Source organism: Ahaetulla prasina, chromosome 1, assembly GCF_028640845.1.
Source record: "Ahaetulla prasina isolate Xishuangbanna chromosome 1, ASM2864084v1, whole genome shotgun sequence".
NCBI classification, from domain to species: Eukaryota; Metazoa; Chordata; class Lepidosauria; order Squamata; family Colubridae; genus Ahaetulla; species Ahaetulla prasina.
In genome coordinates, this window is record NC_080539.1 from 113172781 (window position 1) to 113187731 (window position 14951).

Genomic DNA, 14951 nt, shown 5'->3' on the forward strand with positions numbered 1-14951 from the left:
CTCAGGACCGGGATACTTACTTATGGGACCGCCTGCTGCCACCAGTAGCCTCCCATCAACCAGTGTGCTCCCATAGAGAGGGTCTCCTCAGGGTGCCGTTGGCCAGACAATGTCGACTGGCGACCCCCGGGGGAGGGCCTTCTCTGTGGGGGCCCCAGCCCTCTGGAACGAACTACCTCCAACGTTGCGCCAACTCTCCGACCTCCGAGCCTTCCGGCGTGAGCTGAAGACTCTTTTATTTCATCGAGCAGGACTAGCCTAATAGTTTTTAATAGTTTTAATTAGTTTTTAATGGGTTTTAGCAAATTTTTACATTTCGGCCAATTTAAAATTAGTTTTTTTAAATTGTTCTTAACTTTTGTATTATTGTTTTTACTTGGCTGTAAACTGCCCTGAGTCCTTCGGGAGAAGGGCGGTATAAAAGTTGAAATAATAAATAATAAATAAATAAATAAGTGAAGTGGTTACTGAATATCAATCTGAGCTCTCAAGGCAAGCTCCAGCAAGGATTTATGTGCAATCACTTACCATGGCTTTAAGTCCTGGCAGATGGATGTCAGCCTTGTTTATTACCTGTTTCTCATTTCCAGTCTTGTCTTGTACTCTTATCTCCTCATTACTCTCCTCATTACTTGGCTGACTTTGTCTTTTTTGAGAATATGGTTGGGTCAAGGTAGACTAACCTGACTGGTTATGGATATTGATGTGTCCTTGAAAAGGCCCGATGAAGCTAAACTATCCAGCTGAGTAAGTTGAGAGTGGCCAGTCAATTGTCTGGAAACACTAGGTGGATCTGTGGCAGTCAATAATAACTCTCATGCATCTTTTGAGTGTGGGTGTCAGCATAGATATTAAATTCAGTCAATTCAACAGACCTTTCAAGTTTGGTTAGACACAAGGCATGCTAAAAGAGTAATGCAAAAGCCAACTTGGTTGTCCCAGCCAAAGCCGAGATGTCACCATGTCTTGGATGAAACAGTGTATCTTTGCACCCCTATTTACAAGCTAGAATTCTTATATGCTTCCTAAGATAGGCATGACAGTGAGAAGGGCAGTGTACAGGTAGTCCTTGACTTACAACAGTTCATGTAGTCACCTGTTGTTATAATGGCACTGAAAAAAGTGACTTATGTTTTTTCACACTTATGACCTTTGAAGCATCCCCTTGGTCACATGATCAAAATTCAGATGCTTAGCAAGTGGTTCATACTTATGATGGCTGCAGTATCCTGGGGTCATGTGATCAGCTTTCTGACAAGCAAAGTCAATGGGGAAGCCAGTTTCACTTAACAACCATGTTACTAACTTAACAAGAATTTGAAAGAGGAGACCCTCTCCACACAGCCCCCCTTGATGTAGAGTGGGGCAGGTTCGTCTCTATGCTTGAGGAAGTCTAGCACCATCTCCTTTGTCTTGCTGATGTTCAGGTGCAAGTTGTTTATTGAGCACCAGGTGGATAACGGGCTTCTGGTGGCTCAACAGACTAATGCAGTCTGTTATTAAGAGCAGCTGCTTGCAATTACTGCAGGTTCAAGTCCCACCAGGCCCAAGGTTGACTCAGCCTTCCATCCTTTATAAGATAGGTAAAATGAGGACCCAGATTGTTGGGGGCAATAAGTTGACTTTGTATAGGATGAAGACTATTGCTAACATAGTGTAAGCCGCCCTGAGTCTTCGGAAAAGGGCAGGATATAAATGCAAATAAAAAAAAAACTTCTGGACTTCTTCCCTGTATGCTAATGCATCTCCTCCTGTGATAAGACCCAATACGGTGGTATCATCTGCAAACTTTATTACCACGCTAGATGGATCAGAAGATATGCAGTCATATGTGTACAACAAGTACAGGTAGTAGGGACTGAGCACACAGCCCTGAGGAGAGCCAGTGCTAAACTTCAGGGAGGAGGATGTGAAAGACCCAGTCCTCATTGTTTGTGGGTGGTCCGTCAGAACGTCTTTAATCCAATCACAGGTGAGAGAGGGGAAATTCAAGTCAGTCAACTTTTCGATCAGAATCCCCGGCAAAATGGTGTTGAAAGTGTACACAGACACATTAGGAAAGACATAGAAAAAGAGGCACGGGCAGTTGTTCTCTCTAGAATTCCATGACTGTGCTCATATGGTTAAAATCTATATACATATCGGTAGGGGTTACATTTAAAAGCAAAAGTTTTAGGATTTAGGGGCAAGTATGTGGTAGTGAAATATTAATATCAATTCTTTGTGTTATCTCACTATTTTACTTTTTGGATATATGTTTCATCCTTGTTAAATTCTCCCTGAAGAAGTAAAATGTCTTTCCTTTTTTTAAGTGATCGTTCTTCAGTGTGGATAGTAACTCCATACTGAAACCAGTAGTGACTCAGCTCATCAGACCCCACAGTAAGTTTCTCGTGCTGTCTTGCTTTTTTTGCATTACACAGAAAAAAATGTATTTATGATTACTGGTTTTGATGATTTGGGGGAAAAAAACCCCTTTGGATAATAGAAAAGAGTGAGCGAGATATATCTTATAATTGCTCAGGTAACTCTTGATTTAATGACCAGTAACTAAGTAGAGTTACTGGTAAGTTACTTAGTAAGTGGGACATGGTGGCTCAGTGGCTAAGACACTGAGCTTGTCGATCAGAAAGGTGTGGAGTTCAGCAGTTCGAATCCCTAGTGCCACATAATGGGGTGAGCTCCCGTTACTTGTCCCAGCTTCTGCCAACCTTGCAGTTCGAAAGCATATAAAAAATGCAAGTAGAAAAATAGAGACCACCTTCAGTGGGAAGGTAACAGCATCCCATGCGCCTTTGGTGTTTAGTCATGCCGGCCACAGGACCACAGAGACATCTTTGGACAGTGCTGGCTCTTCGGCTTTGTAACGGAGATCAGCACCCCCTAGAGTTGGGAATGACTAGCACATATGTGTGAGGGGAACTTTTACCTTTAATTTAGTAGAGCAGTCAATGTTATGACAAATGCTGAAAACGAGGTGCAAGGAGAATATACAAGACTTTTCTCCTCACTGGTGTGGCTGCCTGGAAACTGGGCTTAAAAATGGTGGGTTGGCTGGCAAGTTTCTTATTTACATGGCACCAGCCCAATATGTCAGCAAGAGAGAGGATCATGGTCAAGTAAAGAAGGACCTCTGGAAACTGAGGGGGGTGGTGGATTAGGTTTGGCAGAGCCAAAGAACCAACAAGGAATTCAACGCATGTGAAGGAGCAAGAAAGTACAAGGGAGGGCAGAAGTAAGACCTATTTTTGCAAAGCAGCTGTGGTTGAGTATACTTGTTAAGAAATGAGTTAGGCTATGTAATGTACATACTACTGTATGTGTTTGGGTATGTACCACACACACAAAAAATGACCTGTTCCTGTAAGGAATCTGTTGGGATGGGTGAAACAGGTAATTGCAGTCCAATGAGTTCAAAAGTTACTGTGTCTGTGTAAATCTAGCAGTGTTTCAATATCTCAGGGGTTGCCACCAAGAAGAGGGAGTCAAACTATTCTCCAAAGTACCTGAGGGTAGAACAAGAAGCAATGGGTGGAAATTAATCAAGGAGAGAAGCAACTTAGAACTAAGGAGAAATTTCTTGACAGTTAGAACAATTAATAAGTGGAATGACTTGCCTGCAGAAGTTGTGAATGCTCCAACACTGGAAATTTTTAAGAAAATGTTGGATAGCCATTTGTCTGAAATGGTGCAGGGTTTCCTGCCTGGGCAGGGGGTTGGACTAGAAGGCCTCCAAGGTGCCTTCCAACTCTGTTGTTGTTGTTGTTGTTGTTGTTGTTATTATTATTATTATTACTTGTAAACTTGGTACTAATTGTTTTAACGCAGGACATAAAGTAGACCTGGGTTCCATGCAAATAATAAAATTGATTATTCATAACAAGCAGTTGCTGTTGGGTCTTACTGTATCTAGGGTCAAGGGAATGGCCTTTAGAGCATCTGTTGGTTAGAGAATTAGCAGCAGGATTGATTGAACAGTTATAAATAGAAGGGGGAATAAAAAAAACCTGACAGGGACTGAGTGGGAGTTTCCTGTAAGAAAATTTATCCAACTTAGCACTAGCTACTGTGGGACAACCAGTATGGGATAGAGGCATGTCCAAGAAACTGATAATTGGAGGGAGTGAAGAGTTGCGGTTTTTCAGCAATGTTATATGAAGAGTTTCAAATCCATTTGGTAGTGTTCAATAAAACACCTTTATTTATAGAACTCTATGTGAAAAGAAAAATAAATTTCATCTGTAATAAATTCACCCAGCAATGGATATATGTGAAATACAACAGTGATAAAAATAGTTGTAAATATAAAATAGCTTGACTGAAAGTATTCTGCTTAGGTTTCATTCTCAGCTAGCTGGAGCTGACTGGCATAAGTAGGACCATACTGGTTTAGTGACAGAAAACGAATTAGTATCATTATTACATTATTCAGTAGTCCATCTCTCCTTTCCAATTCAATGGAAATTGCTAATGATGAGGCTTAGTAAGTCCTGAACATAAAGATTTTCAAATCACTAAATCATATACTCCAAGGTTCAAATTATTCATGTCAGACTCCCCACAAATTAGAAATGCTACTAAAATTAAGGGGCTTTTGTAGTTCAAAATTTTATATGTTCTCTTTTCAATGATAGGCAAGTACCAACGATGGTAGAACAACTCTGAGGCATTGTATCACAAATTGCTACAAACTAATGTTGTTAGTGAAATTTGAGGGTATGATGCTAACGCAGTATAATAATGCAAGGTATTTTTTTTTTCTACAGTGTTTCCAGATTTTGGGAACACTCATTGCATTTTTAAGAGGGAGATGTTTCTGCAAGTTCTGCTTTGACCTTGCACAAAAAACAATTGTTTCATATGCTGTTGAAAGATAGATGGGATGAAAACAAACACCCATTGCCTGGTTTGTGTTGATTAATGTAAATTCTACTGCTTTGAATAGGTCTGCTGTATGCATGACTAAATCTAGATGTGACTTCATTGGCACTTTAAATATCCTATCCATCTGCCCATCCATCTCTTGTGACGACTCTTTCAAGTCATACTAGACTCTGGTGACTGTGTACTATTATTGTTATTGTTATTATTATTGTTGTTAATATGTGTTACATGACAGAAAATAAAGAGAGCAATAGCTCGTTAATAAATTGTAGTAGGTAAGAAAAGGAGCATCAGATGGATAAATTTTTACACACTGATTGTAAATGTAATTCAGCTAACTGGATGTTGTCTTTGTTTGCTTCCTTCTCAAAGTCTTCATTTTTAAAAAATGAGATTGATTCTTGTCTTCCCTCTTCCTGACACTGTATCACTGGAAAGTGTTCTTGTTCATGTTGAACTATCCAATGTCTGACACTGCCTTTCCCCACAAAATCCCTGAACCTTGGCCAAAACATTCAGTGAAGTTTGAGGGGTCCCTCCAGAAACTGGGAAAGGTTGTAATAGACAAAGGTGGCTGTAAAAACAGGGTGATGGCTTTTCTTAATTATCCTGCCACCATTGGATACAACCCAATGTTTGCATTTTTTTAAATAACTGCTTTTCAGTTTCAATTTCTATAATTTTATGGGGGATTTAGAATTGAAAAAGAATTGTCTCTGCAAAGGTCAGGCAAAAACATAAAGCATGGATATATATTAATTGATTACAGGTTGGGTCTCTCTATATTTAATCTCTGAAGACATTCCTGTAAAGCGATAGGAAAATTTTAACGTTGTTGCGAAGATTTTTTTTTAAGTGTAAGGAAAATTCAGAAAGAATTAAAATACACATAATAATTAAGTGTCCAACATCAACATTGCTTCTGGGTTAATATGGAATCTTGGTCCTATGAAAGTCTAGCAGTGTGACAAATGTCTAGGCCACCTAAAGAAAAACTGTGACCTTATACATTATAAACATCTGTCCCCAGAAGCAAATGGGCTTGGGATGGAAGAATGTTCACTTGATTTTAATTCCGAACAAAAACAATCTTGGCTTATATAAAGGATTATCTTTTCTTTTATTTGAAAACATTATACAGGCATTACATTGCCACAGCCAGTCCATGTTGGAGCATGCAAATATCAAAACAGAAGATAATTCGTTCTTAGTGAATATTGTGGACATTCCTTGTTTTTGGTTCTTACTTCCATTTGTAAGTGTCAAAATTAGTGTGCTTTTATTATGGCATTTAACAATTAAAATCCTACCCATGGGGTAAAATTGATATTTATAGCTAGCTTGAGAATACTAATGTCATTTAAAAAAAGGGAAAATACGACACACTGGTTGAAATGTTAATGGCACAAGTTAGCAATATCTAAAACTATGTATGGAAGCATCTTCATTTGACACAGTGGTGTAAAACATCAATTGCTTGGTCTGTCTTGGTTGCTGATTGTATTCTTGAGTTCTCAAGTCGAAGACAAACCAAACTGTTGCTATAGTTTCCATTCAATTACTGAACTATATCAGCACAGTCAGGATAGCTGACTACTTTTTCACCTCCAGGAACTGGTCCATCCATTTTCCAAAGAAGTAAATGGCTACACTGATAGGGTAGCTACTTGCTGAACCAAAAGAGCTTTGCTGATGCCCCACCCCCAAATTCTTAGAATGGCAAGACATCAGCTGTTCAGACAATAACTCACTCAGATGGACCTCACTTTTCATTATGCATCAATCAATTTCTCTTGGCATTTCATTTTAGGCAATAAATATGTTTAACAACATTGTTCAATTGTAGAAGAATTAGAAAAGCCTACTGCCCAAGAGCAGATTGTGTGATTTCTAAGCAGAAGGCAGGGAGGTCAAACTCCATAGTCTGCAGATATAGGAGCTCAATGGACTGGCAGACCTCTGCCCGAGATTCGCTGCCAACCGTAAAAAAACATTGTTTGGGTTCAATGGAGCAATAATGATTTAATATAAGGCAGCTTCCATTCTTAAACATTCCAGTCTTCCACCTCCCTTTCCCCATGCAAAAGAATAATTTTAATTTTTTTTTTGTGGGGGGGAGATTAAGCTCTCAATGGTGGTTTTTCCAGCCTTTGAAAGATTGCAACTTGCAATGCTCTATTTCAGTAAGAACACTTTTGAGTGAATTGAGTGATGCCTCTCATCCAGGTTGTTTCTACGGAAAGTAATCTACAAATTAGTGTCATAAGAATGAGCTATTTTAAAAAGAGAACCTACAACAACATTTGGCTTACAAAATAAATACTATAAATAAAAGTCCTCAAAAGTTATGAAAGACGAATGCTTAAGCAAGAAAATAAAAGCATAAATTCTTCAAAAAGTCATTAAGATCAAGGATGGGACCACAGACTCAGAGAAAGGTATTTAATTGGTATAAAAGGTAGCAAAAAGGACTGGGAGATGGCAATGCTCATCAGCTGACTTCTGATTTTTGAAACCTGAGAAAACAGTTAAGGCCCCTGAACACACGTAACCCTGTCCTTTAGATACATCCAAGCATATTCAGAATTAAAACCTACATTTATCAAGAGAGTCTTGATATAATGAGTCAAGCCAATATTTAAGCCACAATGAAGTTATTATATTGGTGATATTTAAACAGTGCCTGGAACTCATGTACCCCGTCAGGAATAACATGTGCTCATGTTACCTGGCAGTAACATTCTGATTCTAAAAGAAATGGCAATTTTGCACAACTATTTTATAGTTCAGATTTCTAATTTCACCCCTCTTCTCTGCACAGCAGTATATGTCACCCAACTTGTGAAAGACTGTTGCAAAGAGTAGTACAGAATCTTTGTCACAGAATAATTTACAAAATAGTCTTAATAATTTGATTTGTATGCAAAACGAAACAGGAAAAACAAAAAAGGCCACTTGGTAGCATTGGTTAAGCAAAGGGCTATTGCTTCCACCCAGTTACCTCAGAAAGACCCAACCTGGCATCTCCCAGATATACTGAGAATATAGCTCCCAGGATTCCCAACTAAAATGGTCAGTTCGTGGAATTTCTAGTTTTATATTTGGAGAGCAGCTGGGTTGAGAAAAGCTGCTGAGACAGTTCGCAGTTGGATTCTTCTTTACACAGAAAACCAATGGGGGCCACGTGAACGATAAAATAAGTGAATCAGTGTGAGCAAACTTACCTCTAGATGTGTTGAACAGTTCCCATAATCTCCCACCATTGGTCATGTTATTGGGGAGTTGATGCTAGAGTGTGCAGGGTTACTAACTGAAGACATTCGATTGCAATGAGGAGTATATAAAATGCTCCCTATGCATATTGTTTTGCACATGAAGCAGCTTATTTCATGTGGTTTATGCTGGGACCATATCATGTATTTCAAAACACCATGTATTTTGGTCAACATAGAGGGGGCGGGGAAATGGGACAGTTTTATTCTGGGTATGGACTGAACATGGTTCCTCTGGGCAGAATTGATTGGAGAATTTAAGACTAGGAAGAAGTCAAGACTGAGGGATTTCTCTGGCAGCAACGTATGCAAATGTTAGAAGTAGCTGGAGGGGGAAGAAAAAGGGAAAGCACTGGGAATACTGGGATGAGGGCAGGATATTAACTGTAGGCTGAAGATTTAACGGAGTTGAAAGGGACCTTGCAGGTCATCTAGTCCAAGCCCCTGCCCAAGCGGGAGACCCTACATCTGCCTCTACCTAGAATCAAACTTACAACCTCCTGATCATGAGACAAGATCTACACCTCTAGGCCACCAGGACTAGAGATAAAGATAGAAAGGAGAAAGAGAGTGTTGTGCTCTGGCCCATTGCCCACATGGAGGATGATGGAAGAGAAAACACAATGTATACCTCTCTAATTTTCTTTTTGCCCTGTAAAAAAAAAATCGCTATGGGGTTTGTTTGGATTTTATTTGGGCTGAAAGTCAGAAGAACCATATGTTTCAGATTTTTTTCTTCTTCTTCAGTGCTAATGAAAAATGGTTCAGTAGACCTACTTGAACACAGCTATTTGTTTTAAGTTTGAAAGAAAACATATTTTCAAGTTGTGCAAATCCCTAGTTCTGAACTACCGAAGATACTGTACGTACATGTATTGGAATTCTAAAATGGAACAAGGCATGGTGGTGGTGCCATAACATACAGCTCTCATAGGAATTAGGTTTATTGTGAAGATAAATATTTAGAAGAATGGACTTTGTGAATGTAATCTTCACACATAAAAACGCAGTATCTTACTTTGAACTACTGTAGTGTATACTGCAAGCTTTCGGTACTAAGAACATAAGAAAGAGGTTCCTTCGCAAATTCAGCTCACTGAGGAAATATTCAGTACCTCTGTAGTCTCATCTGTTCTTTTTTTTTCTGAGGTAGGTAAAATAATATTTTGTTATAAAACTGGGAATGCTTCAGATGTCTTGCAAACACAACAGCTCTTTGCCACTTATTAAAACAAACATATGTTTTCTCAGGCTTCTGAGTTAGTCTAAAAAAAAGATCCTGCTGATTTTAATGAATCAAATAATTAAATTAGTGCATCTAAAAAGAAACAGATGTATCTTTTCCCAGGATAATTCAGAAACCTGAAACCAGCCAATCAGGTTTGCTCTAATGAAGAGCATTGAGAGGCTGTATTCATACCATAGGACAGGGGTCTCCAAACTTGGCAACTTTAAGACTTGTGGACTTCAACTCCAAGAATTCCTCAGCCAGCTTTGCTTGGAGTTGAAGTCCACAAGTCTTAAAGTTGCCAAGTTTAAAGATCCCTGCCATAGGAGATCCAAAAATACTTGTTCTGATTCATTTTTCAAATGTGCACAATTCTAGTAGATTACTGTGATCAACTGTGCAGAAAGAGTAAGCTTTAAAAGCTTTAAAATAAGTTATTTGATTCTTCCATTCCAACGACATATTTCAAAAAGCTTTCCTATCGTTGGAACAAACAGCTATCCCAATTTTCTTTCAAGGATGAGAGGCTCTAAAGAAACCTGAATTTTGTTTCTGGTTCAGCTTCAAGGCTCATAAATCACAGGAGCATCTTTGTTCTGATGTTAAAAGACAGGAAATGATTCTAGTATTGCTTATAGCACTATGAATATATAGTATTATGCCTTTTTTACTTTGTAAGAACTGTAGCCATAATTAAGCCAAGGCCCCAATTATATAAACTGAATGTTGCCCAAGTGAGGTCAGTTCTATGGTAGTTGGGAAGTAGCAGCACCTTGAGAACTGTTGTGTCACCAACTTCATTCAGATGATTACATTTCTGAATACATAATGATAAAAAGAATGACTTTGGCCAATATTCTTGAGGGAAACAAAGCTACTGCCGAGTTGATAAATTAATTTTGCAGACAGAGGAAAAATCAGTTGCGTGCTTTTCCTAACCAGGAAATGGAAGCTATATTTTAATTAACCAGTTTGAGGCATAATTCATGTGTCACCGAGCGGTGACAATCACAAGAATTTTGTTAAGGAAAGGAATGTGCAAATCTGTACTAGAAGACTAAGGATCTAAGCAGTCATTGAATCTGGAACTAGATTATTGATTCAAAGTAAAAACAAGGGACCAAGATTCAGAAGAAACATCAGTCACGTAGATCTCCCCCTCCCCCCCAAAAAATATGGAATAAACATAAAGACTTTGAATATACTGAGTTCTAAACAATTCACATCTAGCCAGTATCACGTTGTGAATGAGAGCAGCATAGGTCAGCTATTCCTGTGTTCCTCTCTTGGACAGAATGTCTACAAAAATATTCCATTTCTTTTTCTCAATAGCAACTAAATTTGCGAAGAGAAAGGAACTTGTTGGTATCTGTAAGGTTAAGACACTGAAAGTGGAAATATAATTATGTTATCAGCCAATCTCAGCTGCCCACAGTATTACTGTAAAAATATTTCAAAGGTCAGTGTTTGACTATTACGTACATATTTTAAAAAAAGGTTAAAAAGTTTCTTTTCAACCTATTCTTAGAATAGAGATGGATACTGGTAGCTGTCCATCCATGGCTTCCCAGAACTTTTTCCGAGCCATCTTCACCAACCTCAGCCCTTCAAGAAGCATTAGAGTGAAACTCCTAGGCAGCATGGCTAGAGGTGAGAGAATTCTGCCCATCATCAAGAAGGCCCAGGCTGAGAAAGGCTTCGGAGAATGGGCAACCAGGTAGCTAAGGTAGCTGAATGAACACAATGGCACTAGGGTATAGATTCTGTGTACCTCAACTGGACAAAAATTGGTAGTATCTATGTATATTTGGCCCTACTAGGCATTTCCCTTGTTGAATTAAGTGTTAATTACCAGGTTTTCTTGCTTCCCATGTTTCTAGTCCCTTTCCATTAGCAACTGGTGAACAAATCCACATTCATCCTGAAAATATTCAAGTTTTCAAGTCTTTACTCAAACTTACACTAAACAGGCCCTATTGAAAGCCTGCCTCTTTCTCTTCCACTACATCAAAAAGAGGAGATAAGGAGCAGCAGAGCCAGGCATTTTTTTAGATGGACAGTATTGTCTCTCTCTCTCTCTCTCTCTCTCTTTTTTTTTTGCTGGCTACCTGGAACCTGAATGCAAATTTGGCATCCATGTTCCAGAAATTATCACTGTCACTGAGGAAGAGAATCCATTGCTGGTGGAAACTGGTATGCAGAGTAAATTTTCCTGACAAGGATTTGGAGACTTTTAGTCAATTCCCAGATCCCCAGCTGGAATTTACCCCTTGATTGGAGCATTTGACATTGTTCTGAAGTCCTTTTCTGTAGGTAAAGGTAGGTGTGTTGGAGGATTGTTTTTTTGTTTAAGTTTTGCTTTGGAAAGAGCACAGCAAAAGGACTGGTGGAAGTTCTAGAGACTGAAAAAAACTGAAGATCACCCACCCACAGCCAACTGGTCCAATTCTCATCTGTTATTCAATTCCCACTTCACTCCTTTCCCCCATCAACATCACCTGCACTGAAGTTCTTTTTAAAGCCCATCTAGACAAAACTGTGCAAAAATATTTCTCAGGACTTCACATTTATCTTCTGAATGAGGAAAAAAAAAACACTGGAAAATAGTCTACCAGTGTTGTTTTGGTCACCGATTGATCAGGAAAAATATAGCCTAATGAAGAATTCTCTTACAAAGTTCATCCTTTTTGTTAGATATGACGTTCCCAAGCAATCAGTCTTTGGGCAAAATACATTTTAAAATGCATAGTATCTTTTGATTTGAATGGCATTTCTGCCAAGAACCAGAGCAATTTTAAATCATATTGATTCTCTTCAGAAGCCTTAATATTGTACTGTTGGTTCAGTATTCTGGATTACAGAATACAGGTTAGCAAAGTGACACTGGGAGATCCCTGCCCACCAGTTTCCTTGTGATTTTTCCCTTTCTCCCCCCCCCAATTTCTTTCAGAATCTACCTCTGTATTTCTCTAGCACATTGCGAAGGGACTCAGGGCATAGTGTAGAATGGATTTTCGGTTCAGATATGGCTCTGGCCAAGCCTGTTTGCCCCATGTAAACTAAAACGTGCTCTCTACAACTACAGATGGGTTCCATTCCAAATGGAGGCTTTGAGGTAGGCAAACTGTCCTTCAGGAAAGTTTCCCTGCCATTTCATAACGTCTCCTTAAGAAAACCTTAATGAGAAGATTTCTAGACTGAAAAGCACTGCTCCAAATGAAAGACTGGATTTACAGCTCCTAGTCAAAAGCGTTCTTGGAAAGATTTTAATGGTGTTGGTTGTTTTTTAATAAACCTCCCCTATTTGCTACCTTGCAGCTGACTAGAGTCACTGCATCCGGAAAATACCTTTCTCTATGAATGATACAGAGATAATGGTGATACAAACTCCACCAAGGGTGGCAGGGCCTGAGTTTAGGCAACACGGACATGAGATTCTTCTTCCGTTTCTTGGCCGAGGCTGCTGTATGTTACTGAAGGTTCTAGCTGCCCAGTGGTTGGCAAGTCTACAACAGGTCCTGAAGGATTTCGGAACTGCTTGTACACCCGTGGATCTTGGGCAATGTATGTGGATGTAGAGGAGTACAGCAAAAGGCCAATGAGGATTGTGAAGAATGACAGCAGATAAAGTCCTGAAAACTAAATGGAAAGAATAATATTAGTCAAAAAAATGTGTAGCAGTAAATGCATTGTTCGCAACAGTTGCATGCAAGAATTTTTTCCCCCTGTATAAATCAAAATTCAGTGCCAAAAATAAATTACCTAAATCAGCAGTAAATTAATTTGGCTTTTACTGCTTTCAGTCAATGATCACTACCATTTTCTAAGAAAGAAATGTTATGCCTTCAGATAAAATCTTCAGAACTTCAATTGCAGAAGTAAAAATCCAGCGATTAAAACTCAAATGAATCAAAGGTAACTAAAACACAAAAGAATCATAACCATTTTGTGAAAAGACTAGATAAGTCATGCCCAGTTGGGTCATTGTTTCAGAAATTTTCTTACCTAAATAGAAAAACAGGATGACCATGAGTAAGCAAACTTTCAACTTCCTGCTGGCTTCCCCATTGACTTTGCTTATGGGACCCTAGAAGGGAGTGTAGGAATTCCTTCCTTCCTTCCTTCCTTCCTTCCTTCCTTCCTTCCTTCCTTCCTTCCTTCCTTCCTTCCTTCCTTCCATCCATCCATCCATCCATCCATCCATCCATCCATCCATTAATTTTAATGAGGCAGTATAAAAGCTCTACAACACAAGTCTTTGTATGCATATAAGTTGTACATATTAACTTGCTACCTCCAAGAACAACTAATTAAATATTATAAATGTCAAAGTGAAAACAAAGTCAACAGCCTCAGGCTAGAAATATTATTGAACTGACAGTTGAAAGATCCACCAGAAGAAACTAAGCTGTTCTAAATTAAATAGAAAAGATCCTTAACATCTCTGAATCATTAAGACATGACTAAGTGAATGATTCTCAATATGAAGTTTTTCTTGGGAACATATAAATTGACCGCAAAAGTTCATTTGCGTCAACTTGTCCATTGAAAAGGGACAGTAGGCCACCACAAACCTAGTCTTCACTGTGAAAATCAATATATTATATACTGATTAAGTAGCATATTTGGAAGAGAAATGGAAAACCTGTTCAGAAAAAAGACATTTTGAGAAAAAAATGCAGACTTGGTTTTGGAGAAACAATTTTCAGCAAATTACAATGTTCAGAGTATTTCATATAATCTTTGCATATTAATTCAAATATTTCCTTTCATTGTTTGCTACAGCCACAGGGCTTGTTTTTGTGTAAACCATGTCTAGGTGTATGTATGTATGAATATGCACACACATACATCTGATAGGTTAACAGATGGTTAAATTATCTTAAAATGTACACATTCACAGATGCAACACAACACACCGGCTGTAAGCTCTGATGACATCTCCACCTGCTGCAGTTTTCCACAGTTAAGACTGTAATTGGCTCACTTCAGAAGAGAAGAAACCCTACTGAGGAAAGTTCAAAGCATGAGAGAGAGAGGCTGTCTAGTGGGCAGGCCAATTAATTGTTTTTTCTCTTGCAATATCTCATTTTCTCTTCTTGTGACATCTCACCAGGTAATTTCGTACAGCCACCCTATTGCTTTGGCAGCTAAAAATATAATGTCAAACATCAACAGTGCTGAAGGACAGCTTTCACCTGGCACTGAGTTCATGCAGGCAAAATCTGTTTTGTGCAGCTTATTTCTCTTATGCATCATACCAAGTGGTTTGAATAATTCTGGGCATCCTGATCACCACTGAAATTCTGCACAGTGGAAAGCAAGCCTGGTATTGTGATCTCTAACAATAGCGATCCCAACCCTGCGTTTAAGAAGAGCCTCCAAGTCACTAGAACTCCAGATAGTCTTTTCTTTCCTCATTGTGAATTTCCACAGGATAGACTTTGCAAATAATAGGAATGGCAAGGGAACATCAGCATTGCCAATACCTGAGCTCGAAGAACTATGTCTGGTAAAGGTCAAGGCTATTCTAAGGCTGGGGGTAGCTGCCTCATTAGTACATAAGT

General features: G+C 38.8%; 1 protein-coding gene across 1 annotated transcript in view; it reads right to left on the minus strand.

Annotated features, from left to right (window-relative positions):
- Window positions 1–5987: 5987 nt before the first annotated feature.
- The window catches only part of SLC35F1 (solute carrier family 35 member F1), a 244521-nt gene continuing 235557 nt past the window's right edge, over window positions 5988–14951 (minus strand). Inside the window, exon 8 of the mRNA XM_058173110.1 lies at window positions 5988–13023. Within this exon, the coding sequence (XP_058029093.1) occupies window positions 12799–13023 (225 nt within the window). The 3' untranslated portion in view covers window positions 5988–12798. The remainder of the gene's footprint in view (window positions 13024–14951) is intronic.